The 27361-nt window shown below is 40.9% G+C and overlaps 2 protein-coding genes across 5 annotated transcripts in view; one reads left to right on the forward strand and one right to left on the reverse strand.

The window, feature by feature from the left end:
• The window catches only part of ARMC10 (armadillo repeat containing 10), a 123625-nt gene extending 114343 nt beyond the window's left edge, over positions 1-9282 (reverse strand). Inside the window, exon 1 of one of the 4 annotated variants that reach the window (XM_070369663.1) lies at positions 8907-9282. In XM_070369663.1, the coding sequence (XP_070225764.1) occupies positions 8907-9045 (139 nt within the window). In that variant the 5' untranslated portion in view covers positions 9046-9282. The remainder of the gene's footprint in view (positions 1-8906) is intronic. The other 3 variants (XM_070369664.1, XM_070369665.1, XM_005895253.3) reach the window with 3 other exon arrangements.
• A 99-nt stretch (positions 9283-9381) lies between these two features.
• FBXL13 (F-box and leucine rich repeat protein 13) overlaps positions 9382-27361 on the forward strand; it is a 220013-nt gene continuing 202033 nt past the window's right edge. The window contains exons 1-3 of the mRNA XM_014478077.2: positions 9382-9593; positions 26222-26325; positions 26786-26876. Of these exons, the coding sequence (XP_014333563.2) occupies positions 9519-9593; positions 26222-26325; positions 26786-26876 (270 nt within the window). The 5' untranslated portion in view covers positions 9382-9518. The remainder of the gene's footprint in view (positions 9594-26221; positions 26326-26785; positions 26877-27361) is intronic.

Below are 27361 nucleotides of genomic sequence, written 5' to 3' on the forward strand. Positions count from 1 at the left end.
AACAATAGAATGAGAAAGACTAGAGGTCTCCTCAAGGAAACTGGAGATATCAAGGCAACATTTCACACAAAGATGGGCACAATAAAGGACAGAAACAACAAGGACCTAACAGAAGAGGAGGAGACTAAGAAGTGGCAAGAATACACAGAACTGTACAAAACCAGGTCTTAATGACCCAGATAACCACAATGATGTGGTCACAAAGCTAGAGCCAGACATCCTGGAGTGTGAAGTCAAGTGGGTCTTAGGAAGCATTACTATGAACAAAGCTAGTGGAGGTGATGGAATTCCAGCTGAGCTATTTCAAATCCTAAAAGATGCTGTGAAAGTGCTGCATTCAATATGTCAGCAAATTTAAAATACTCAGCAGTGGCCACAGGACTGGAAAAGGTCAGTTTTCATTCCAAGCCCAAAGAAGGGCAATGCCAAAGAATGTTCAAACTACCAGACAACTGCACTCATTTCATATGCTACCAAGGTAATACTCAAAATTCTCCAAGCTATTCTTCAACAGTACATGAACCAAGAACTCCCAGATGTACAAGCTGGATTTAGAAAAGGCAGAAGAACCAGAGATCAAACTGTCAACTCCAATGGATCACAGAAAAAAACAAGAGAATGCCAGAAAAACATCTACTTCTGCTTCAATGACTACACTAAAGCCTTTGACTGTGTGCTGCTGCTGCTGCTGCTAAGTCACTTCAGTTGTGTCCAACTCTGTGTGACCCCATAGACAGCAGCCCACCAGGCTCCCCCAACCCTGGGATTCTCCAGGCAAGAACACTGGAGTGGGTTGCCATTTCCTTCTCCAATGCATGAAAGTGAAAAGTGAAAGGGAAGTCGCTCAGTTGTGTCTGACTCTTCACGACCCCATGGACTGCAGCCCACCAGGCTCCTCTGTCCATGGGATTTTCCAGGCAAGAGTACTGAAGTGGGGTGCCATTGCCTTCTCCGTTTGACTGTGTGGATCATCACAAATTGTGGGAAATTCTTAAAGACACGGGAATACCAGACCACCTTACTGGCCTCCTGAGAAACTTGTATGCAGGTCAAGAAGCAACAGTTAGAACCAGACATGGAACAACAGACTGGTTCAAAATTGGGAAAGGAGTACATCAAAGCTGTATATTGTCACCCTGCTTATTTAACTTGTATGCAGAGTACAGCATGAGAAAGGCTGGACTGGATGAATCACGAGCTGCAATCAAAATTGCCAGGAGAAACAACATCAGATATGCAGATGATATCACTCTAATGGCAGAAAGCAAAGAGGAACTAAAGAGCCTCTTGATGAAGGTGAAAGAGCAGAGTGAAAAGGCTGGCTTAAATCAACTTTCAAAAATCTAAGAACATGGTATCCAATCCCATCTCTTCATGGCAAATAGAGAGGAAAAAGTGGAAATAGTGACAGATTTTATTTACTTAGGCTCTCCAAAATTGCTGAAGATGGTGACTGCAGCCACAAAATTAAAAGATGCTTGCTCCTTTAAAGAAAAGCTATGATAAATCTGGACAGTGCATTAAAAAGCAGAGACGTTACTTTGCCAACAAAGGTCCGTATAGTCAAAGCTATTGTTTTTCAGTAGTCATGTATGAATGAGATTTGGACCATAAAGAAAGCTGAAAGTGAAAGTTGCTTAGTCGTGTCTGACTCTTTGCCACCCCATGGACTACACAGTCCAGGGAATTCTCCAGGATAGAATACTGGAGTGGGTAGCCTTTCTCTTCTCCAGGGGATCTTCCCAACCCAAGGATCAAACCCAGGTCTCCCCCACTGCAGGCAGATTCTTTACCAGCTGAGCCACCAGGGAAGCCCAAAGAAAGGTGACGGCTGAAGAACTGATGCTTTGGAATTGTGGTGCTGGAGAAGACTCTTGAGAGTCCCTTGGACAGCAAGGAGATCAAACCAGTCAATCCTAAAGGAAATCAGACCTGAGTATTCATTGGAAGGGCTGAAGCTGAAGCTCCAATACTTTGGCCACCTGATGTGAGGAGCCAACTCATTGGAAAAGACCCTGGGAAAGATTTGAGGGCTGGACAAGAAGGGGGTGACAGAGGATAAAGTGGTTGGATGGCATCATCAACTCAATGGACCTCTGTTTCAGCAACCTTTGGGAGACAGTGAAGGACAGGGAAGCCTGGCGTGCTACAGTCCATGGGGTCCAAAGACTCAAGACACTACTGAGCAACTGAACAATATCTACAACATGGCTGATTCACAAACTTGTCTGGCATAAAACTATACAACATTGTAAACTGATAATCCTCCAATTAAAAATAAATTAAAATAAATAAAACAATAAAATGGAAATACAACATACCAAAACATATGGGATGTACCAAAGCCACTTCTCAGAGGGAATTTCATAGCAATAAATACCTACATAAGAAATAAGAAAGGTGTCAAACAACTTAACTTTACTACTCCTCAAGGAACCAGAAAAACAAACAACAAAGCCCAATGTTAGACGAAGGAAAAAATAACAAATTTCTGAGCAGAAATGAATGAAACAGAGACAAGAAAGACAACAGAAAAGATCAATGAAATAAAGAGCTGTTTTTGTTTTTTTAAGATAAACAAAATAAATTTTAGCCAGGCTTACCAAGAAAAAAAAGAGGACTCAAACAAAATCAGAAACAAGAGACATTACAACTGATACCACAGAATGCACAGGATCGTAAGAGACTACTAAGAACTATTACACACCAGCAAACTGGACAACTTAGAAGAAATAGACACAGTTCTGGAAACATAAAACTCACCAAAACTGAATCATGAAGAAATGGGAAATCTGAACAGACCAATTACCAGTAAGGAAACTGAATCAGTAATCAAAAACTTGCCTTAAAAATGGAAATTCAGGACCAGATGGATTCACTGGTGAGTTCTACCAAAAATTTAAAGAATGAATACCTTCTCAAACTCTTCCAAAAAAAATAGAAGAGAACACTTTCAAACTTAATTTTGTAAGGCCAGTATTACCCTGATACTAAAATCAGACAAAGACACCAGAAGGAAAGAAAATTACAGGTCAATATACCCATTCAAAAGCAGAGACATTACTTTGTCAACAAAGGTCCGTCTAGTCAAGGCTATGGTTTTTCCAGTGGTCGTGTATGGATGTGAGAGTTGGACTGTGAAGAAGGCTGAGCACCAAAGAATTGATGCTTTTGAACTGTGGTGTTGGAGAAGACTCTTGAGAGTCCCTTGGACCACAAAGAGATCAAACCAGTCCATCCTAAAGGAAATCAGTCCTGGGTGTTCTTTGGAAGGAATGATGCTAAAGCTGAAACTCCAGTACTTTGGCCACCTCATGCAAAGAGTTGACTCCTTGGAAAAGACTCTGATGCTGGGAGGGATTGGGGGCAGGAGGAGAAGGGGGTGACAGAGGATGAGATGGCTGGATGGCATCACCAACTCGATGAACTTGAGTTTGAGTGAACTCGGGAGTTGGTGATGGACAGGGAGGCCTGGCGTGCTGCAATTCATGGGGTCGCAAAGAGTCGGACACGACTGAGAGACTGAACTGACTGACTGACTGATACCCAGAATATAGATGCACAAATTCTTAACAAAATATCAGCAAACACATTAAAGGATCTACACAATGATCAAGTGGGATTTATTCCTGATATGCAAGAGTGGTTCAATATCTGCAAATCAATACTGTGTTATATCACAATAATAAAATGAAGAATAAAAATCATATAATTTTCTCAGTAGATGGAGAAAAAGCATTTGACAATATTTAACATTCACTTATGATACAAACTCTCGACAGTGGGTTCAGAGATAATGTTGTTGGTGGAGTTTAGTCACTAAGTCATATCTGACTCTTTTGCAACCCCATGGACCGGAGCCTGCAAAGCTCCTCTATCCATGGGATTTTGCAGGCAAGAATACCGGAGTGGGTTGTCATTTCCTTCTCCTGGGGATCTTCCCTACTAAGGGATCAAACCCACTCTCTCCTGCATTGGCAAGCAGATTCTTTGCCACTGAGCCACCAAGAAGCCCCAGAGAGGGAATGTACCTCAACATAAGGTCATATATGAAAAGCCCACAGCTAACATCATACTCAGCAGTGAAAAACTGAAAGCTTTCTGAGAAATGAGACAAGTATGCCCACTCTCATCACTTCTATTCAGCATAGTACTGGAAGTCCTAGTCAGAGCAACTCAACAAGAAAAATAAATAAAAGGCATCCAAATCAGAAAGCAAGAAGTAAAACTCTATTTACAGATGACATACAGAGAAAACTCTGAAGACTCCACTAAAAAAACTGTTAGAACCAATAAATGGATTCAGCAAAGTTGCAAGATACAAGTTCAATATTAAAAAAAAAAAAAAAAAAATCAGTTGTGGACTTCCCTGGTGGTCCAGTGGTTGAGAGTCCGCCTGCCAATGCAGGGGACATGGGCTTGCTCCTTGGTCCTGGAGGGTTCCACACGCCACAGAGCAACTAAGCCCGTGCACCGCAGCTACTGAAGCCCACACACTCCTCGAGCCTGTGCTCTGCAACAAGAGAAGCAGCCGCGAGGAGAAGCCCGTGCACTGCGACTAGAGAGCAGCCCCTGCTCACACTAGAGAAAGCCTGCACAGAGCAAGGAAGACCAAGCACGGCCACAAATAAACTAACAGATGAATAAAAATTGAAAAAAAAATCAGCTGCACAAAAACAAATGATAAAAAAGAGAAATTAAGAAAACAATCCCATTTGTAATTGCATCAAAAAGAATAAAATATCCAGGAATAAATTTAATCAAGGAGGTGACACACTTGCACACTGAAAACTATAAGACACTGATGGAAAAAATGGAAGACGATACAAATAAATGCAAAGATACTTATGCTCAGGGGTAGGAAGATTTAGTATTGCTAAAACGTCCATAGTACCCAAAGTGTGTTAGTTGCTCAGTCACGTCCCACTCTTTGCAACCCCATGGACTGTAGCCCACCAGGCTCCTCTGTCCATAGAATTCTCCAAGCAAGAATACTAGAGTGGGTTGCCATTTCCTTCTCCAGGGGATCTTCCTGACCCAGGAATCTAATCCAGGTCTCCTGCACTGCAGAATGATACTTTACCATCTGAGCCACCAAGGAAGCAATAGCTATCAAAATTCCAATGCCATTTTCCAGAAACAACAATTCCAAATCTTTATGGAACTAAAAAAAGATCGCAAATAGTCAAAGTAATGTTAAGATGAAAACTGGAAACACCATGCTTCCTGAATTCAAAATATACCAGGAAGTTGTAGTACTCAAAACAGTATGGTACTGGGGCGGGGGAGAGAGACACAAAGATCAATAGACTAGAACAGAGAGCCCAGAAATAAACCCTCATGTATATGATCAATTAATTTATGATAAAGGAGCCAGGAATATACCTGGAGCAAGAACAGTCTCTTCAATAAATGGTGCTTGGCAAACTAGACAGTTATGTGCAAAATAATCAAACTGGACCATTATCTTACACAATACACAAAATTAACTCATAATGGATCAAAGCCTTGAATACAAGACATGAAAACTTAAAACTCCTAAAAAAAAACATAGATGGTAAGCTTCTTAACATTGGTCTTAACATGATTTTTTGGATTTGACCAAAAATAGAAGCAACAAAGGGCTTCCCCGGTGGCTCATTGGTAAAGAATCTGCCTGTTGATGCAGGAAAAGCAGTTTTGATCCCTGGGTTGGGAAGATCCCCTGAAGGAAGTAACAACCTACTCCATTCTTGTCCGGGAAATCTCATGGACAGAGGAGCCTGGTGGCCTATAGTCCATGGGGTCACAAAAGAGTCAGACATGACTTAGCAACTAAACAACAACAACAGAAGAACAAAAGGAAAATAAACAAGTAGAATTACATTAAAAAATCTTCTGTACAGCAAAGGAAGCCATTAACAAAATGAAAAGGCAATCTATGAAATCAGAGAACATATATGCAAATCATGTATCTGGTATTTGGTTACTACCTAAAATAGACTTAAAACCCTCATGCAACTCAGTAAGAAAAAACAAAAGGAAGCAATCTGATTACAAAATGGGCAGAGGCTCTGAATGGATCTTTTTTGAAAGAATTCAAATGACCAAGAAGTACATTTAAAGGGGTTCAACATCACTAATCTTCAGGGAAATGCAAACCAAAACCACAGTTACCTATCGCCTCATACCTGTCGGAATGGCTTGCCTCAAAGGACAAAACACATGCTGATGAGGATGGAAAGGCAAGAGAGTGCTTGTGCACTGCTGGTGGGAAAGCACAACCACTATGGAAAATATGGAGGTTCCTCAAAAAATTAAAACTAGAACTATCACATGATCTAGCAATTCCACTTCATGATTCCACAAAACCTCTACCTTGAAAAGGTATCTGCACCCCAATGTTCACTATAGCATTATTTACAACAGTCAAGACAGGGAGACAACCTATGTGTCAACTGCTGGATGAATACATACATAAAACATGGTAACACAGTCACACACACACACACTCGCACATACATACAATGGCATGTGATTCAGCCAAAAGAAAGATGGAAAGCCTGCCACTGTGACAACGTGGATGGACCCTGAGGGCATGATGTCCAGTGAAATAAGTCAAACAAATGAAAGACAAGAACAGAATGATCTCACTTTGATGTGGAATATAAAAAAAAATCTTAACTCATAGAAACATAGAGTGTCATGGTGGTTGCCAGGGGCTGAGGGCTGAAGGAAATGGGAAGATTTTGGTCAAAGGGTACAGACTTCCAGTTATAAGGGCAATAAGTACTTTCAGTAATAAACAGGTTGGTGACTACAGTTAATAATACTGTGTTGTATACTTGAAAGTTGCTAAGAGAATAAATCTTAAAAGCTCTCATTAGAAGAAAATTTGTGATGATGGATGTCAACTAAACTTATGGAGATCATTTTGCAATTCATACAAATTTCAAGTCATTTTGGTATTTATCTAACACTAATACAATGTTTATTTCAATTAAAAAAGATCACCATCCGAAACATAAGGATGATGCTGACAAAATGGGTATTTCTTAAATCTTCTTCAAAGAAAAAAAAAGTATAGCTTCAGGAAGGGACTGTGAACAACTTATTTTGTAAGCTGTCTGACCATGGTAATGGTGATTTGGGGTAGTAAGACTTTGTCAGGTAAGTATAAGTGAGTAAGTATCTGGGTTCAGGTCACCTGACTAAATACTTATACAGAAATATCTCTGACACAAAAACAACAAATTAAGCTTTGGCAGCAAGAATAAGTACAAATCTTTTTAAAAACTGATTCTTTTCCCCTTGTGCCAGAAGGGAAAGGAACCTTTTTCTTACTCTCTTTTTTGCAAAGATTTCCTTGAGCAAACTTCTAACTGTAAATTCTTTGTCCCTTTGATATGAATGTACATCTTTTAAAAAGCCAACCCTCTTGCTGGTTTACAACCTAAAAAAGTCTTTCTCAGTGGCTTTGATGTTATCTGTTTGAAGTGTAAAAATCAAGGAAGTCCCCATCTCCTTTTCTGTTTGAGTCTGAGCTTGGTACTTAGTTCTATGTTGTGACTACATGGTTAGAAAGACACTGAGAAGTCTTATTTTTTCCTCTATATAAAAGTAATTAGCTAACACAAACACTATCTCAACCACCAGTGAATTCAGAATGAACCATGTGTAGCAAATGGTTCAGGTAAGTCCTCTTAAGGACAAATTACTGTTAATCATGAGGGTATGTACATAATATGAAATAGGCTGCACCTGCGTAGATACTTAAAGGGGTGAGAATTCAGTCTTTGCAATCCCACTAGCAGACTGCTCGTGATGCGTGTAAAATCTGGTTAAATGCTTATTTGATAATAAAGCTATTTAGTTCTTTCCCACATTTGTAGAGAGGAATTTCTTGGTTGGCAGATTTTATTTTTTAATAATTTTTGTAACAATTCCCATGACCTGAAATATCCCCTCAGATCATCAGCAAATTGTTAGAATCTTGACCAATCAACTTTTGGACCCAAACTTGATCATGCTCTTGTCCGCCAGGAGGGTTGTCCTGAATGCAGACAAGCGTTCTAATTTGATATACATAGCTATATCTGTATCTCTTGTCTCGCAAACTTTGCTTATACATAGACCACGGTGACTTCAAAGTACCTCCTCTCAGAGCTGCCCCTCAGGTGTCCCTTCTTTCAGGCTAACCGCATGCAGAAGGCCGGGCAACACCCGACGCACGCTCAGGAGAAACCCTCTGGTAACAAAAAGGTCAGGAGCAATATTTAACGCGAAAAGCAATCAATACACTTCTGGGAAACTTAATCCTCCGCTGTGCCACCAGACTTGGGCAAGAAAGATACAGCAATTTTTCATCCTGGTATTTTGAAAAATAGAAATGAAGGTAGGGAATCGAACCCTACACTCATCCAATTAAGAGGAAGATCCGCCCTTTGCACCTGGGCTTCCCGACCTCTCTCTTCTCACCAGCCTCCCTCCCTGGCTGGGCTTCTTATTTACTCCAAGCACAGGGAAGCCATAGAGAAGGAAATGGCAACCCACTCCAGTACTCTTGCCTGGAGAACTCCGTGGACAGAGGAGCCTGGTGGGCTACTGTCCATGGGGTCGCACAGAGTCGGGCACGACTGAAGCGACTTAATGTGCATGCATGCATTGGAGAAGGAAATGGCAACCCACTCCAGTATTCTTGCCTGGAGAATCCCAGGGACAGCGGAGCCTGATGGGCTGCCGTCTGTGGGGTCGCACAGTCGGAGACGACTGAAGCGACTTAGCAAAAGCAGCAGCAAGGAAGCCAAGAGCTTCCAAGCAAACGCATTAAAGGATCCTACACAATGACGGCGAGCTTTTTCAACCCCTCATCCAGGGAAAGGCCCAGTCCCAGTCCCCGCCACCTGCCAGGGACCCCGTGGCCTTACCTGCGGACCGCGAGGGACGCAGTCGAAGCTGGCGGCCGCCTCGTCTCCGGCCCCGCGTCAGCTTGTAGAAGCAGTAGCAGGCGCCGGCCGCGAGGACCAGGCCCGCCGCCACCCAGCCCACGTCCCGGGCGCCGCCCATGCTACCTCTGGGGCCGCGCACAGCGCTGGGCCCGGCGCGGGAGTGTCCGAAGCAAGCGGGTCCAGGCGCCGCCGCCCGGGATTACGCCGCGGGAGAAAGGAAATGGGGGACAGAACTCCGCCTCTCAGAAACCGCCCTGCTGAAAAGTGAAAGAGTCCACTCAGCGCGTACGCTTCCTGGCGGCTTCCTGGAGAATGGGCGGGGCACGGCTGGAGGCGAGCTAGACTGGGTGAAGCGCCGCAACCACTGCACGCCCCAAAAGCACAACCGGGGCCGCCCCGGACGCCGGGAGGCGGGTCCCGGCCCCGGCCCGAGGCCCGCCTCTCTTCCGGGCAGGCCACTGCGGGCGCGAGGCAACGCAATGCCTAGCTCCTCCTTCCACGCCGCGCGGTTGCCGTGGCAACGCCGGGACGCACTAGCCCCTAGCTTAGGAGTGGCTCTAGCTGCGCTGGATTTCAGTAGGGCCTCAGGTCATGGCCTCGCTGCGCCGGGCCAGCCCCAGGCTGAGGAAATACTTCAGGGAGAACTACATTCCTCAGGTCTGCGAGGTACTGGAGCCACGCGGCGGCGGAGTTAGAAGAGGGAAAAATGGGCAGAGAATTCCCAGAGGAGGGACTGGAGTTTGGGGAAGAGAGGAAGTGGAGGTTAAGAGGAGCGAAAAGGGAAGAGAAGTCAGTTTTGACAGGACGGCGGTCTGGGCTGAACATACAGATCAGAGAGTTGAAGACAGAGGGGTGATGGTGGCTGAAAGGAGGGGAATGAATGACATCTCCCAGGGAGAAAGGGGGAAAGGCCTCCGGACAGAAACCCCAAACGCCAACTTTTCAGGTTTGGACAAGAGGAACTAAGGACTAGAGGAGTGAGAATGAAATGCCTTGGAGATAGAAGAGGAAAAACAGGAGAAAGTGGGCAATAGTGTCACCTAAGATAAAGACTTGAAAAGTTGTAGTGGATTTGGCCCAAGGTAAGTGTGGGTTTTCAATGGAGTGATGAAGGCAGAAAATAGATTGAGGTTAGCTGAGGAGTGGAAACTGAGATCTTTAGATAGAAGGTAGTCAGCCCTTTGTGTGAAAGGAAGATCCCCACAACCAAGACTTAAATGGGAGGAAAGACTGTCCTTCCCCACCCACTTTGTAACAGGAAGGAAGGGGGACAAGGGGTGGATAGGCTTTGTAGGCTCCGGGTTAGGAAGCCAATAAAATTATCTTCTGGTGACTTCCATTTTCTCTACAAATATGAGGTGAAATGTTTGTCAAGAATGAGGATGTTTGGGAGGGGATGGCAGTTGTAGAAGGGGTTTTGAGTAGTTAAGTTATTCAGACAAGGAGGGAGAGTTAGAAGTCCAGGGAAGGAAAGAGAAGGAGGGTGAGGCAGTGTTGAGAGCCCAGCTGGGGGAGTAACTCTCCTACGCAAGTGGGAGGGCAATTCAGTACAGCCCACTCCCTGTGGGATGGTAATTTTCAAATATTTATTAAAATGTTAAATATGAATATCCGTTAACCAAGCATTTCCACTTCTGAGGATCCACTTTAGAGACATACTTGCACATGTAACCAGAAGGATGTCCGCGTATATTCATTGTAACATTGTCACATAGTGAACATAGTAAATAAGTATAAATAAGGGAATGGGATACCTTAAGACAAAAATGCAAATTGCCTAACAAAGTGTCTACTAAAATCTAGCTACCTGACTTCATATTTGTATGCATATGTGTATATGTATATAAGTGTGTTTTTATATGTGTGTGTATATATATATAAATAAGACAATAATACATGCATAGAATATATGGCAAACTATTAACAGCAAATATTTTGGGGGATAGCTTTAGGGGAGAACCCTAATCTTTTACTCCATATATACATCTGTATGGTTTTAATTTTTTTTCTCATGAGTTTCATTCATGTTTTACCTCTATACAATTATATTTGAAAATGTGTAGAAAGCTTGCTACTTATCTTCCCAGTTGCGTGATTTTCTCAAGCAGCACTCAGTAAATCAGACCTAAGTATAAAAGTAAGAGTTGATTTCATCCAAGATAGGAGTTTGCCACACATACATAATGGAAGGGCAGTGGGGAGGGAGCTAAGCTTTTGAGAGTGCGTAAAGTGATGGGCCTAGGACTCTAAGGACTGGGTTGGATATGAGAACAAGACATAATACTGATATGTGGGTAGAAAGTGGAAGTGTGTAAGAGGTGAATGAAAAAGGGTAGAGGGAGTATTTGAGTGACGGAGCTGGAAAAGTAGGAGGTGGGGGCCAGAAAGTGGAATGTGCACAATTATCTCTCAGAAGCATCTTTTTTTTCCTATTAAAACTTTTTCTTGGCTAGATATATTAACACATGACTTCATAGTGTACAATTTCAAACTTTTATAAAGAAAATGAATTTTAGTTTCCATGGGGAGAACCTGAAAAATCTGAGGATCATCGATTTTTCCTTTTTGAAACCATTTTTGTACTATCAGCAATGCAAGTAGGCCTGGAGGGGTGAAACTATCCTCACACCCAGAGGTGGGGAGGAAGACGGAGCCTCTTCAAAGGACATAATACAGTCATCCCTCAGTAGCCTCAGCTTTGGTTCTAGGACCCCTATGGACACTAAAATCTGTGCACAGTATTTATATACAACCTACATCCATCTTACTGTATAAATCACCTCTAAATAAATCATCTCTAGATCACTTATAGTACCTAATCCAATATAAATGCCATGTAAATAATTGCCTGCACATAGAAAATTAAAGTTTTGCTTTTTGAAACAATGGAATTTTTCCCCAGTCATTTTGGACCCACATTTGATTGATTCCATGAATGAAGAACCTGCAGATACAGAGAGCTGACTGCATTTATGATTCAGTATGAAGCCATTCTGAGTCATAGCTATGTCCAAGTTGGCCATGGAACAGGTAGCACAAGTGGACTTGAGTTGAGGATCAGGGAAGTTGTAACCTCGCCTCGCCTTCCTCTCCACTTGCCATAAAACTGACCAGCTGCTGGAGGCACCCCTGGTTCCTCCTCTGGATGAGAGCACCTCTTCCATATCAGTCTACCACCTTGCTTTGCCCCCAGAGAAAGGAAGCCCTTAGAAGTGCTCCCTACTGCCTAAGACAGTATTATTCTGAGGAGTCCTTTACCTCTGCTACCATATTACTAGCACGTGCAAGAGAGCGACACATACCCACCTTAACCTGGTTACCTGCTTTCTTTGTATCTATTCAACTGATCCAGTTTTCCATGCCTAGCACTCTTCTAAAACCCATCTTCTGCAAGTTTTGGAATACATCATTTTTCATCACAAATTTCCATGTATATTTAACCTCTTCTGAACTCCACCTGCAGATGGTGATTGCAGCCATGAAATTAAAAGACGCTTACTCCTTGGAAGGAAAGTTATAACCAACCTAGATAGCATATTGAAAAGCAGAGGTATTACTTTGCCAACAAAGGTCTGTCTAGTCAAGGCTATGGTTTTTCCTGTGGTCATGTATGGATGTGAGAGTTGGACTGTGAAGAAAGCTGAGCACCAAAGAATTGATGCTTTTGAACTGTAGTGTTGGAGAAGACTCTTGAGAGTCCCTTGGACTGCAAGGAGGTCCAACCAGTCCATCCTAGAGGAGATCAGTCCTGAGTGTTCATTGGAAGGGCTGATGCTGAAGCTGAAACTCCAATACTTTGGCCACCTCATGTGAAGAGTTGACTCATTGGAAAAGACTCTGATGCTGGGAGGGATTGGGGGCAGGAGGAGAAGGGGACGACAGAGGATGAGATGGCTGGATGGCATCACTGACTCGATGGACGTGAGTCTGAGTGAACTCTGGGAGTTGGTGATGGACAGGGAGGCCTGGCGTGCTGTGATTCATGGGGTCGCAAAGAGTCGGACACGACTAAGCAACTGAACAGAACTGAACTGCACTCCACCTACCTGTTCTGAATAAAACCTGGCTGTCTCCTTAGGATATCATTTCCCTGCCAACTTTTGAATAGAGGCTGATCTTTTTTCTTTTAATCCTGCTTGATTCACTGGCCTTACTTAATCAGTTGATTTATACTTTTCATCTGTTTTAGAGAATTCTTGATCATTTTCAAATTTTGCTTCTACCTAATTCTCTTTTCTCCTTCTGGGACTCCCATCATAAATATGTTAGCTTTTTCTTTTTTTTAGCTTGGTCCTATGCCTCTTTTGTTCTTTTCTGTTTTTTCCCCATTCTCTTTTCCCTCTGTGCTTAAGTGTGGATAGTTTTCATTGATTGTCTTCAAGTTTACAGATTCTGTTTTATGCTGAGTCTAATCTACTGTTAAGTACATCAAATGAGTTCTTAATTTCAGATAGTGTATTTTTCAGTTCTAGAATGTCTATTTGATTTCTTTTATACATTCCAATTAAAATCCTGCCTCTTTTCATCCTTTTTGTCTATCATTTCCTGTTTTCTTCAACATGTTAATTATTATTAATGTAAAATCATGAGCAACCTTGAATTAAATTATTTATTAAATTTAGTTATTAAAATAGGATAAATGTTCTTTATTCAAATTACTGGTGTGATTTCTGTCTCCTAATTGGATCCTGACTGATACAAAAGGCTTAACTGGCAGGCTACACAAAGGAACTTTCTGGGGAGTTCGAAAATGACTGAGATTTAAGTATATCCATTGTCAGAATTATACAATTAGGATTTGTGCATTTGAATTCATGTAGATTTTACCTAAAATATTATAGTAGAGAACAGGTGGAAAATGGGGAAACATATAATCTAGATGAAAATAATGTTATGTTGATTTAACCCTAAGAATCACACAAACCACAGAATGGTGACAACTGTTGAAACTGGGTGATAGGCACATAGGGGTTCATTGTTTATATGTGTTTGAAATTTTCCATAATAAAATGTTAAAAGATAGTCATGGCTGTGTGTTTTCTATCTTAATGTATGTAGCTAGGGATGGATGGAATGACAAGCTTGATCTGGCTATACAGTCATGTATTGTTTGTTTTCTGTATCAGTTATTCATTGCTATGTAACACAACCACAAAACTTCATGGCATAAAAGAACATGAAGCATTTAGTTTGCTTAAAAATCTGAAATTCTTGCAAGGATTTTTAGGGAAAGCTTGTCCCTGCTCCATGCGATACCATCTAGGGTGGATCAGCAGAGTGTTAAAGATCCACTTTTAAGATGGTTCATTCACACACCTGGCAACTTGGTGCCAGAGGTTGGCTGGAAGTTAGGTTAGGTCTGTGAACCGGGAGGCTTGGTTCCTCCATGTGCCTCTCCATGGGCTGCTTGGACTTCCTCACAGTATGGAGACTCAGTTCTAAGAGCAAGTGTCCCCAGAGAGAACTAAGTAGAAGTTATATCATCATTTATGGCCTAGGCTTGGAAGTCAACATAGCATTATTTTTACCTTGATTCAAGAGGAGGGAACATAGACCCCACTTCTTAATGGAAAGTGTATCAAAGTCACAATCCAAAAAGAGCTCATGGGATGGGAGATATTGTAATGGCCATGTTGGGAAATACAATCAGATACACCCAAGCTTATTCATACAAGAATAATCTGGGATCAAGTTGGATCTCAAAACATTATCTGAACAAAGATGTAGTTTACTATCATCCAGCAAGTGGGTCTCAACCCTTCTGTAAATATTCCTTCTCCGTTCTTTTCTATGTTCCTCAGGTGCAGATGTATACTGGACATTAACAAGTTGCCTACACAACATCTACTTCCCTCTTGCTAATATTTCTTACATTCTTATTCCATAACTACCTCTTCCCCACATAGCCTGGGTGCTTCAGGGAAGCTGCTTATCCTTATCTCTGGGGTTGGACCCTGATTGACTTATGGCAACCAGCACATTCAAGCTCCCCTGGTCATAATGTTTATGACTATGGCGGGTAGTAGCAAGGATCGGAGAAGGCAATGGCACCCCACTCCAGTACTCTTGCCTGGAAAATCCCGTGGACGGAGGAGCCTGGTGGGCTGCAGTCCATGGGGTTGCTACGAGTTGGGCATGACTGAGCGACTTCACTTTTACTTTTCACTTTCCTGCGTTGGAGAAGGAAATGGCAACCCACTCCAGTGTTCTTGCCTGGAGAATCCCAGGGATGGGGGAGCCTGGTGGGCTTCTGTTTATGGGGTTGCACAGAGTCAGACACAACTGAAGCGACTTAGCAGCAGCAGCAAGGATCATGGGGGAGGGCAAGATGTGATCTAAACCAGTTTAGATCAGGTTGCTGGTTGGAATGCTGGGACAGAGATATAGCATCTCTGGATGTTTGTGGGGAAGCATGTAGCCCTGGGAGCCATTGCCAATTCTCTTGCGTCCACATGGGAAGATGGTTTTAGGGTAAAGGAAAGTAGAGTGGGAAAATGGAAAGAAATCAGGTCTCTCGTGACATCAGTAAATCACTGGATTAAATACTTTGGCCACCTGATGTGGAGAGCTGACTCATTTGAAAAGACCCTGATGCTGGGAAAGATTAAGGGCAGGAAGAGAAGGGGACAAAAGAGGATGAGATGGTTGGATGGCATCACTGACTCAATGAACATGGGTTTGGGTGGACTCCGGAAGCTGGTGATGGACAGGGAGGCCTGGTGTGCTGCGGTTCATAGGGTCTCAAAGAGTCGGACACGACTGAACGACTGAATGAAAAGCAGTATCTACCTTTAGAATTTCTAGTGTAGGACCCGATAAACTCCATGTTTAGTTGACATTTATAGCTGAAGCAGTGCAAGGGAATTTCATTAATATTTTATTATGAGATTGCCTAGGTTTGACTCTTGGTTTTGCCAATTACTAATTGTGTAAGTCTGAGCAAGTTTCTAAATTTCTCTGACTCGGTTTTCTTTGTAGTAAGATTCCAGATGAATGAGAGACAGGCCCTAACTTTCTAGACTAGGAGAAAGCTATTGTGAAAGGGAAGAATGGGAAAAGAAAACCACAAAATGTGTCCTGAGGCAAATTAAGTTCAGGAAAGAATATATGGAGAAGGCGAGGCTCTGGAGATTGGGGAGTCTTTTATACTATTCACTCTCACACACCCTTCGGAAAGCCTTTGTGGGCTTTGGAGAAGGAAATGGCAACCCACTCCAGTGTTCTTGCCTGGAGAATCCCAGGGACGGGAGAGCCTGGTGGGCTGCCGTCTATGGGGTTGCCCAGAGTCTGACATGACTGAAGCGACTTAGCAGCAGCAGCAGAGATTTGCACACCAGCTTAAAGACTGCTGGATTTTATGTTCAATTCAAGTTAGTCAGGTTCCTTTTTTTTTTTTTAACAACAGATTAGGATCTTTTTTTTTTTTTCTTGGATGAAATGGCAAGAGTGGTCAGCTAAGAAGGGTACATTAGACCATTTTTCATCAGCAAACATTTGCTGGGCATCTATTCCGGTGCTGGTAGAAAACACCTCAACAGCTTCAACCACTTGCAGCTATGACTCTGAAGCTGTCTCTAGCTCAAAGTTTCTCCTTAGTACTCTGTGCATTTATCCATTTTGGTGTCCTACAGACACATTAAAGAAGTAGAAAGAAATAGGTGACATTAGATTCTCTACAAACCAATCTATCCAGAACATAATCATTTCAATATGGACTCATATTGACTCACTATAAAATCATATTGTCTTCAAAACTGAGTGTGTACTTTACACTTGCAGCACATGTCAGTTTGGACAAGCCACATATGAAGTGCTCAATTGTTCAGTCGCTCAGTTGTGTCTGACTCAATAGCAACATGAAATTAATAGCTGTCACATTAGACAGTGCAAGTTGAAAATGTATTAACATATTTAATAAGTCAGAGAAAATTACCTTTGACCCAGAAATGATCATTGTGTCTCTGAGAAGGTTGTTGTTTTCACCGGCACCTAGTTTCTGGAACTTTAGCAAGAGTCTGCACAGGGAGGGTGAAGTGGCTGTCTAGTCAGGTTGGTCACCTGCAATGTGTCACAGATGGGACAGTTGTTCTCACATGCACCAAAGCAAATATATAACTATTTTCAAATCTTCAGGAATCATAATGATTAGTGTTTATTGTGGAAATGAACAAAGTGATATGAACATTCTGTAGACTGAATGTTTCTCCCCAAAATTCATATGTTAAAACCCAGTCTCCAATGTGATGGTATTAGGATGTGTGGCCTTTGGGAGGTGATTAGATCATGAGGGTGGAGCCCTTATAGATGGAGTATGAGTCCTTATAATGAAGACTCCAGAGAGTTCTATTGATCCTTCCATCACATGAGGACACTGTCAGAAGATGGCCATCTATGAAGTGCTGCTCACCAGACACAGAATCTTCCTGCACTTTGATCCTGGATTTCCCAGTCTCTAGAACTGAGAGAAATATGTTTCTGTTGCTTATTAGTCATCCAGTCTCTAGTGCTCTAAGATTCCAAATGGACTAAAACAGAGAATAAGTCATGGACTAAATGTTGCCATGGCTTGTCTTAAACCACAAAAGCCTTCAAACACTTAGCTGAGAAAGACTCCAGGCGAGACTTCTGGGGGTATGAGTAAGGATTCAAAAAGTGGTCCTGCTATCTTTCTGAATTTTACCGTCCCTTTGAGATTCTTTGGTTACTATTGTATCTTGCATCCCTATCTAAATGAAGGACATATCAAATGTATAGAAAATCATGGCTGGCTAGTCTCTTAGTTGTCTTGGTCTGCTAAAATAAAATGGCATACACTGGGTGGCTTAAATAACAAAAAATTGTTTTCTCAGTTCTGAAGACTGAAAGTCTATGATCATGGTGCCAACATGGCTGAGTTCTGGTGATGGTTCCCCTCCTAGCTTGCAGATGGCTGCCTTCTCACCATGTCCTCACTGGGCAGAGAAAGAGCAGATTTCTCTGGTGTCTCTTTATATGAGGGTGCTAATCCCATTGTGAGGATCCTATCCTCATGACCTCATCTAAACCTTATTATCTCCCAAAGGCCCAGTCTCCAAATACCATTACATTGAGGATTAGAGTTTCAATATATGAATTTTTCAGTGACATGATTCAGTCTATAGCAGTTGGGAAATGTAAGAAAACTACCTCATGGACAAAAATGAAATATAGATAAAACGAAGTCTTTTCCTCAAATCAAAACTAAAAATGTTCTGATTCTCAGAGTTGGCAAGGTGAAATGGACACTTCCACTGGCTACTAATGAAAGTATAAACTGATAATCTTAGAAAAGCAATTTTGAGAAATGTATTTAGAGCTTCAAAATACACATTTTGATTCTATATTCTATTTCTAGGGAAATAGAGTGAAGATATGTACATTATCATTTGCTGTGAAAATTAATATGTATATCATAATTTTTAATAATGGGAAAAAGAAACAAATGTCCACTCATTTTGAAATTTTTTAACATTTATGGTACCTTCCTGTGCAATAGATTATCAACCAATCTCAATATATGATGTCTTGAAGAATTTTTGGTGGCATGGAAAATGTTCACAATATACTAACTAGCCATGAATTTTTAAAAAAGAGAAATAAATTATATATATTATGATCCTAATTTTAATTTTGTAAAAAATGTATGTATTAAGGAAAGACTAAAATTAAAATTTTTATTAGAGGTTATTTCTGGTTGTCAGGATGATGGTTGATTTTTATTTTCTGTATTTTTTAATTTTCCAAATTACATCTAATATATACTATTTTTATAATCAGAAAGGGTTCCTATATTAAAACATAATAATGAAAACAGGCTTATGTGTAGGAAAATGTGCTTCCTTTTTTTTGCTTCCCGTACTACTATCAAATGAATTTTATTGGTGGAGAATCAGAAAAACATACAGAGAAAGCATAGGAAGCATAAAAACACTAATTGATAGGAAGTGCTGGCTTTTCATCCGAGGAAGTCAGGAAGTCAGGAAGGCTGGGCAGGTCGCAGGCCTTTGTCTGGTCTCCTTGGGATGAGAATCCTTTTCCTCTGGCCAGCTGGGGTCTCCTGGATACCCTCTTCCCTAGATGGGCTAGCCTCTGTTCCAGTTTACAATGGCACTTTCATAAAACCCTCTCACTCAGGCTTCAGGCAGGCCTGTGTGTGGCTGATCGCACGCTGATCGATTTCCAAAGGTTTTTTTTGTTGTTGTTGTTTTTTAGCAGAATCCTAGTTCTAAGAATTCCTGTAGGGTGTGCTATAGAGGTTAAAAAAGAGCTTTGCTTTTTCCATTTATACCCATCCAGAAACATCCAAGAGCAACTCTGCTTTCATCTGGATTACATTTGGGTATTCTCATGAGTTTAGCTTTTTTAAAAGATTTTTTTCTTTCTGATTTAAAAAATAAATTTGAAACCACTGTGATCAATCACAGGAAATAATCTCTTCCTTCATGGTTCGTATCTTCTGTGTTGCAGCAAGCTAGTGTTTTCCCTTATGCATCTAGCACAGCTTTCATGCAACCTAGATGTATTTGTTTATACAACAGAAATAAACAGAGAGACCTTTTTCAGACCTTGGAGCCAAATATTTTTTAACTTTAATTTTAGATTTGAAATAAATGAACTAAATGATCAAAGATTTGGGGATTTGGACAATAAAATATTTACTTTCTATATATTATTTTAAGATTTGGCAAAAGTATACTTTAGAAATTCAAAGGTTAAAAAAAACTGCGTCCTTGTCAACACTGAGAGCCTGCACCTGAATATAACTGTAGGGAAATGGAATACTGCCTTCTAATTCTTCACTCCACTATAGTCATCATTTCTTTCTCTCTGAGAACTCTGAAATACACATCCTACCACTGTTGAAATCTCCTTCCTTGGAGATATTCCTTTCAAAAGATATTTGTATTTTAAAAAGCTATCACCAAGCTAGGAGTCCATACAATGAAGCCCTGTTGGTAGACTATCACAAGTAGGTCATCAAAAGTATTTAGAAATCTGTTTCTCCCTCAGTTTCCTACAGCTGGGCAGAAGTCAGCACAGTGTCTACAAACAAGGCCTGCCCCATAAGGACCAAAGACGGGCAAGATATTAAGGGCATAGTGTCTACAAAACTATTAAACAGCTACATACAGAAACTATATCTGAGAGTGAAAAAGTGTTAGCTCAGATTTCAGTTTAACATGTAAGAAAGATTAAAGGAATTTGCAAAACTAGATCTGCCCAGCAGAGGGCATGTTTAAGTTACAAATCATGGTTTTTATGCAAAATTTTCCATTTTTAGAAATAAATACTTTAAAAAAATTTTTATGTAGTTTTTATAGTTTGTGTGTCTTTCATGATTAAGTTTCCAACCGTATTTTAAAAATACTGTATTTATTTCTAAATCACATAGATTCTACTATCAGAATTTTTTTTAGACTAATTGCTGCAAATACTTGCCACAGTTTTAAGAATCAGGATTACTGAATATGTGAGCAAGAAACTACAGGCTTATGCAGAAGAGAAGGAACTGGTCACACTAACTCATCTTGCTAGACCTTGGAGCTAGAAGGTTGTGGCTTCTCCTGGGGGCAGTTGTGCTTGCTGAGCCCAGCCCACCAATTCACAGATGCAGTTCAGAGACAAACCCATGGGACACTTAACCAAAAAGCATATGACTTACTAGTTCTCTAGTAACAATTCACCTACTCAACTAGGGATTACCTAGCTGGTAACCACCTCCCCACTGGGCCACGCACGATCCTGCTGGGCCTGGGATCCAGTGTCTCACTCTCACTTTATACAGGCTGTGTCTCCTCACCTGTCCAGTCTTCCTTAAAACTCCTCAAGTTCTGACCTTGAGGGGCATCTTCCTGTCCCTGGGGTCCCTCCTTAGTGGTTAAGGCCAGTTGGTCCCTTTCCATAATCTTCAATATGTTTTTAGTTATAGGGTATCTAAAATAAAAATTTGACACCCTCTACTTAAACGTCCATAAGACACAGAACTCCCTTTACTTTCACATTTTTAACTTAGTAACATCCATAGAAACACATGCCAACACCATCTCTACCACACATGGGGATGGTGAGCATTTCTGAGATGTCACTTTGGACTTGTTTTGGAGGTTGGAGGGGAGGGAGGTAGAAGGGACTTTGAACAGGGTTTAGGAACTTAGGCCTGCTGCTGCTGCTGCTAAGTCGCTTCAGTCGTGTCCGACTCTGTGTGACCCCATAGACAGCAGCCCACCAGGCTCCCCCATCCCTGGGATTCTCCAGGCAAGAACACTGGAGTGGGTTGCCATTTCCTTCTCCAACGCAGGAAAGTGAAAAGTGAAAGTGAAGTCGCTCAGTCATGCCCAACTCGTAGCAACCCCATGGACTGCAGACCACCAGGCTCCTCCACCCATGGGATTTTCCAGGCAAGAGTACTGGAGTGGGATGCCATTGCCTTCTCCGAGGAACTTAGGCCACTTCCTAAATAAAGGCGTTTCTGTATGTGATGTTGACATTGCAATTTTAAAAGCAATCTCATCTGAAAAAAAGAAAGAAAAAAAAACAGCAACAAGGTGTAAACTATATGTTGATTTTGATCTATTTGAAATAAGAATGTGTTTTGGCATTTACATACGAATAAAATTTTGGGGGATAGATAATGTGAAAAAAATCCTCAAGTTCTGGAGGAAGATACACATGCAACACAATTTTGTTTCAGTGCATGGTATGGGCAGGGGAGGAGTCCTGGGTTTGTAGTTTAAAAATATGCTGGCTCTGTGAATCACTTGGCCCGTCTTTGCCTCATCTGTGAAATCCAGAAGAATATACCTGCTAAAAGTCAAGGTCATCCCTAGAGGGATTTTAGAAACACACTGAACTGTGACTCTCTGACATATGGCCATCTGTGACTTTGGCCACATGAATGATCTTGCATGGGTTTGATCATGAATAACCTAATGGGTGTAGAGGAGGAACCAGTCCTGGGTCCCAGTATGGAATTCTGGTGTCTTCACAGAGTGACTCTCATTTCATCTCTCACATTTATCCTCCATTCCAGCCAAACTGGTCTGTGCTCCTGAGGCTCTGCTCTTGCCAAGAGAAGACCTTTACCCTTTCCTTACCACTTGAAAGTTTCTCCAACTTCTGAGTATCCCACAAGCACTTGGCAGTCATTTCTTCTCTGCCCTCAAGAAGAAATTATCTTCTGTATTGCTATTTAGGCCCTTAGCATTTTTTTCCACTATGTTTATTTGGGTATCTAAAAAGATAAACAAGATTTGTTCTCTCAAGTGTCTTACATCTACCCATAGTTCTAATAGACAGTTACTATCTTGCTGCTTAAATTATTGTTCTATAAATTTCTCCCTCCTGACCATTTCCCACCAAACGCATTGGTCTTAATTTCTTCTAGTAGACTTGATATAAAGCCAGTCTCTCTTCCTCTGTCATTATACTGGCCTTTGAATGGTATGAGGGAATGTTTTTAAATTTCTTTTCTCTTTGTCCAATCTTTTTTCTCTAATGGAAATGATAATTAGCAATGAAATGGTTTAAAAATGATGATGGCTTACTATCATTATTATCTATTGAGTACTTATTTTCTGCTATGAAACAAGTTAAAGTTCTTTACATACATGAATTCATTTAATTATCAGGATAGCCCTATAACATATATACTTTTGTTATCCCATGTGTAGTTAAGGAAACAGAAGAACAAGAGTTAAACCCAGTGGACTCCATTCATTGCATTATCTTGCTTCTTGAAAGATGGGTAGTAGTGTAAAGGAGTAGAAACAATTGTCCTGGATAAACTCCCATTTGTCCTCAGTACCCAGACATTTTTCAGAATATCTGAGAAATATTCTGGACTGAGATTAGGGAAGCAGAGCCAAAAGAAAGTGGAGTCTTGCACAATTGCTTTGTGAATTTATAAACCTGAAGAATACAACTAAGTTGTGGTGTTTTTTTGTCCTTGACCATGTAAGTTTTTACTAAGAAAACTAGCAATAACAAAGCCCTACTCATTGTTTTTCAGAATCAAACATTCATCTTGCAGGCATGTTTGCATATTTTGTCTCTGCTTATAAAAAGCAAGTTAATGGTTTTACAGTTTTTATTTTCACTGAGCAGAAAAAAAATCTGTTGATTCACTAACAGATAAGCATAAGAAATATGCTTTCTTATTTATATGGAGCTATGCACTATTCTCACATTAATATGTGGAACCTCAGGTTTTTCTTTTGCCCAATGGGAAACTATGAACAATGAGATTTCTTATGTAAAAAGTGAACACTTGAAGTATGCTAGTTCTACATGACTTTATTAGCAATCCAGAGACTTACTCTTTCAACTTGATTTGATTTCTGCAGGATAACTTTCCAGGAAAAGTAGTTTTCTGGTCTGTGGAACTTGGAAATGTAAAGAAATAAGCAACTTCTCATATTTATTAATCAGATGCCAGTTTCCTTAATAATTTATTTTAAAGGTGATCTCCAGTAAGGCACTAGTGTGATAAGAATCACCTGGGGAGCTAATCAAAATGCAGGTTCCTATGTCTCATCCTCTGAGACCAGGTCATTTCCCAGGTTATGCTGATGCAGATGTCCTCTGGATACCAGACCAGGATGAAAAGGATGGTGTGGAGCAGGGCGTGGAGGAGCTCAGTACTCTGGTGATCAAGGCACAGAAGTGCTAGAATGCAGATGGGCTTTTCATCAGGGCTGTTTAGGGAGTTGGCTGAATTCTTGTTATTGTTATGGTTTAGTTGCTAAGTCGTGTCTGATTCTTTTGCAACCTCATGGACTGTAGCCTGCCAGGCTCTGAAGTCTAGCCTCCAGGTAACAACTTCAGTAGAAGGCTATTCAAATCCAGCTTGCCAACTTGTGAAAACACTGATCTCCTCTGTCACAATATTCTTTAGGTTTGAGGGAAAAGGAAATTAGTCTGCAGATGGCTGAGCGCTCACTGTTAGCACCTGGGGTGCAGCTAGGTCAGGAGGCAGAGGTGGGGAGGGAGAGACATGGAGGTCTTACCACAGTCCTAAAGGCTAGGTTCCCGACTTGCAGGCTGCACACCAAGAGGGGGACATGGAGTTACTGAAAGGAGGAAAATGTGTTGTGCGGATTCAATCAAGAGAGATGATCCTCTTCTTATTTGAAGGAATACTGTGAGAACAGCTGAGGATCTAATACAGGACCCCAGGCCTGCATCTGTTGACTTGGCCCATGGAGGTGGGAAGAACTCTGCATGACTGGAAGGTGGAATTATTTTGTTCATAAGAGTTAGAAGAGCAGGAAAAAATCCAGCAAAAGTAGATCTTATGTGGAATAAGAGCCAAAGAGAGTGCCTCTGTCACTATACACACACACAGACACACACACACACACCCAGAAGACCCACCAGTGAACCAAGAGGCAAAGAGAAATGTCTAAGGATTCCAGGTGGTTTCTGTGAGATGTGTGCTGCAAATCCTTTTCCTCTGTCTCAGATGGAGAGATATTCAATGTATGTCTCACCAATACTTTAATAAGAAGTTCCTTCTTTTGGGAGGAACTCATAGAAGAAAATAAGATGGCAGCAGCTTTCTGATGTTCCATATATGTGCCTTAAGGATTATCTTAGATATAATCCAATAAGTCATTTGTTTATCAAGTATATGAACTGTGCTACAGTTTTTCAAATATAACCCTGAAAATGTTGTGAATGATAAAATTTGAAAGCATTTTTAAAAGAATTTTTGGATTCACAGTAAATTTTGATTTTGATATTGGATTTTCTCAGTCATTTTCATGGTTAAGTCTGAGGAATTTTTGACTTTAAAAAGAAGTTCCTCATAGCCAAGACATGGAAGGAGCCCAAATGTCCACCAACAGATAAATGGATAAGGAAGATGCAGTATATACAACCAAAGCTGCTGCTGCTGCTAAGTCGCTTCAGTCATGTCCAACTCTGTGCAACCCCATAGACGGCAGCCCACCAGGCTCCCCTGTCCCTGGGATTCTCTAGGCAAGAACGCTGGGGTGGGTTGCCATTGCCTTCTCTGAATAGAAAGCTACTTGCTCATAAAAAGGAATGAAATAATGCCATTTGCAGCAACATGGATGGATCTGGATATTATCATATTAAGTGAAGTAAACCAGAAAGAGAAATACAAATGCCATGTGATATCACTTATATGTGAAATATAAAATATGATACAAATGAATTTATTTACAAAATAGAAACAGACTCACAGTTATAGAAAACAGTTACCAGAGGAAAAAGGAAAAGTGGAGAGAGACAAATTAGGAGTTTGGGATTATCAGATAAACAACAAGGTCCTAATGTATAGCACAAGGAATTATATTCAATATCTTATAATAAACCATAATGAAAAATTATATATATACATGGTTATATGCATGTGTGATTGCTAAGTCACTTCAGTCATGTCTAACTCTGTGCGACCCTATAGACTGTAGACTGTCAGGCTCTTCTGTCCATGGGATTCTCCAAACAAAAACACTGGAGTTGGTTACCATGTCCTCCTCCAGGAGATCTTCCCCACCCAGGGACTGAACTCATGATGTCTCCTGCATCTACTGTATTGCAGGTGGTTTCTTTACCACTGAGCCACTGGGGAAGCCCATATATATGTATGCATGTATGTGTGTGTGTGTGTGTGTGTGTGTGTGTGTGTGTGTGTGTATCTGCCTGCAATGTGGGAGACCTGGGTTCAATCTCTGGGTTGGGAAGATCCCCTGGAGGAGGGCATGGCAACCCACTCCAGTATTCTTACCTGGAGAATCCCCATGGACAGAGGAGCCTGGTGGGCTACAGTCCACGAGGTCGCAAAGAGTCAGACATGACTGAGCAACTAAGCACAGCACAGCATATGTATGTATGTATATATGTATACACATATATAGCATTTTGCTGTACACCATAAACTAACATAACATTGTAAATCAACTATACATCAATAAAAAGGGTTCTTCATATTTAAAATTGGTAGAAACCATTGATCTATGGTAATCACAACTATGTCTTCATTTGGACTGTAAAGTACTTCTCAAGTAATGCAAAATTCTGTGCAATGACTCTGTTGCCATTTATAATGGATTTTTTTAAAGAGTAAAGGTAAACTGCATTTTGTTTTGGTCATTTGGTAGCACTGAATAAATATAGAGGGGGTATCTATAAGGCACATTTACTTAAAAAACTGTCATGTTATTTGACTTTGTAATTGACTGAACAGAAAGTCTATCTGTTGCTTAGGAGGAACATGCAGATCCAGACACACTGATTCTACTTCCTTTCCCCAGGCTCTGTTATGTGGTCTACTGGTTACATGTCCTGAGGATCCTCTGAGGTATTTAGAGGAAATGATCATTGGAATAATGGAAAATGGTCTTGAAACTCTACTCTGGTGAGTAGTCTTGTGATTAATGGTAGGGAGATATTTTATTTTGAAGATAAAACACTCATTGTATAGTATCCAAAGAGGTCTTGCTAATGAATGTTTCCAATCTTAAGATTATTAAAGAATCTTTGCATGGGCTTTTAAATCCCCTAAACTTCAATAGTAACAATTTCTCCACTTGTTCCTAACTCAGAAACATAGCACACTGTTATCAAGAACATGTGCTCATAGGGCAGTTTATTTCAACTTGAGGATGAGGATGGAGGCATGCCTATTTGGGGAGCTCAGCAGAATTGTGAGGGGGAGTAATTTGAAAAAGTTCTCCAGGAGATTCTGACATGTTTATCCCAAGGGGAAGTGTTTTTGCTTCCCTTCCCCTCCACCGTTTAAAATCACAGATTTAATAATGGAACTAACAGCTATGAAATGAAATGATTTTTTGACTACATCTTATGATTTTTTAAAGGGATATGTGCATTGATCCATTAATGAAACCAAAAATTCGGAGACTGTCTGAAACTTACCTGGAACAACTTTTTGGACTGGATGATCAGCTGGTAAGTATTATTAACCAAACATTCTACACTATACATCTTAAGTTTGGATGGAAGCTCTCAAATAGATTTTAGATTTCATGAGAGGTATGAGGTCAAATTGTTTTTGAAATTGAGGAACTCAGGAAAGTGAAGCAACATTTCATACATATATACAAACACACACACAAAGCAACACTTATAGTAACCTCCCCAAACTTCCAAGAAGCATTTGGAGAGGCAGTTATTATTCATCTTTCTGATAAAATCTTTCCATTAAATTTCCCCCTTTTTCCTTCTGCCCCTCTCTTGCATCTTTACAATGGTAAAAAAAGAAAAAATAGCATTATGGAAAGCTTTAAAGGAGGATAGTTTCTTTCCATTCTAATCTACTACCTCTGTATTCCATCCTCCTCCATTTTCTTTGCTGTCTGTCCAGGAACTATGCTACAAAGATATGGCTGAAACATTAATAAGAACCTAACTTAAAAGCCAGACCAACTTAATGA

This window comes from Bos mutus, chromosome 4, assembly GCF_027580195.1.
Source record: "Bos mutus isolate GX-2022 chromosome 4, NWIPB_WYAK_1.1, whole genome shotgun sequence".
Classification (NCBI taxonomy): domain Eukaryota; kingdom Metazoa; phylum Chordata; class Mammalia; order Artiodactyla; family Bovidae; genus Bos; species Bos mutus.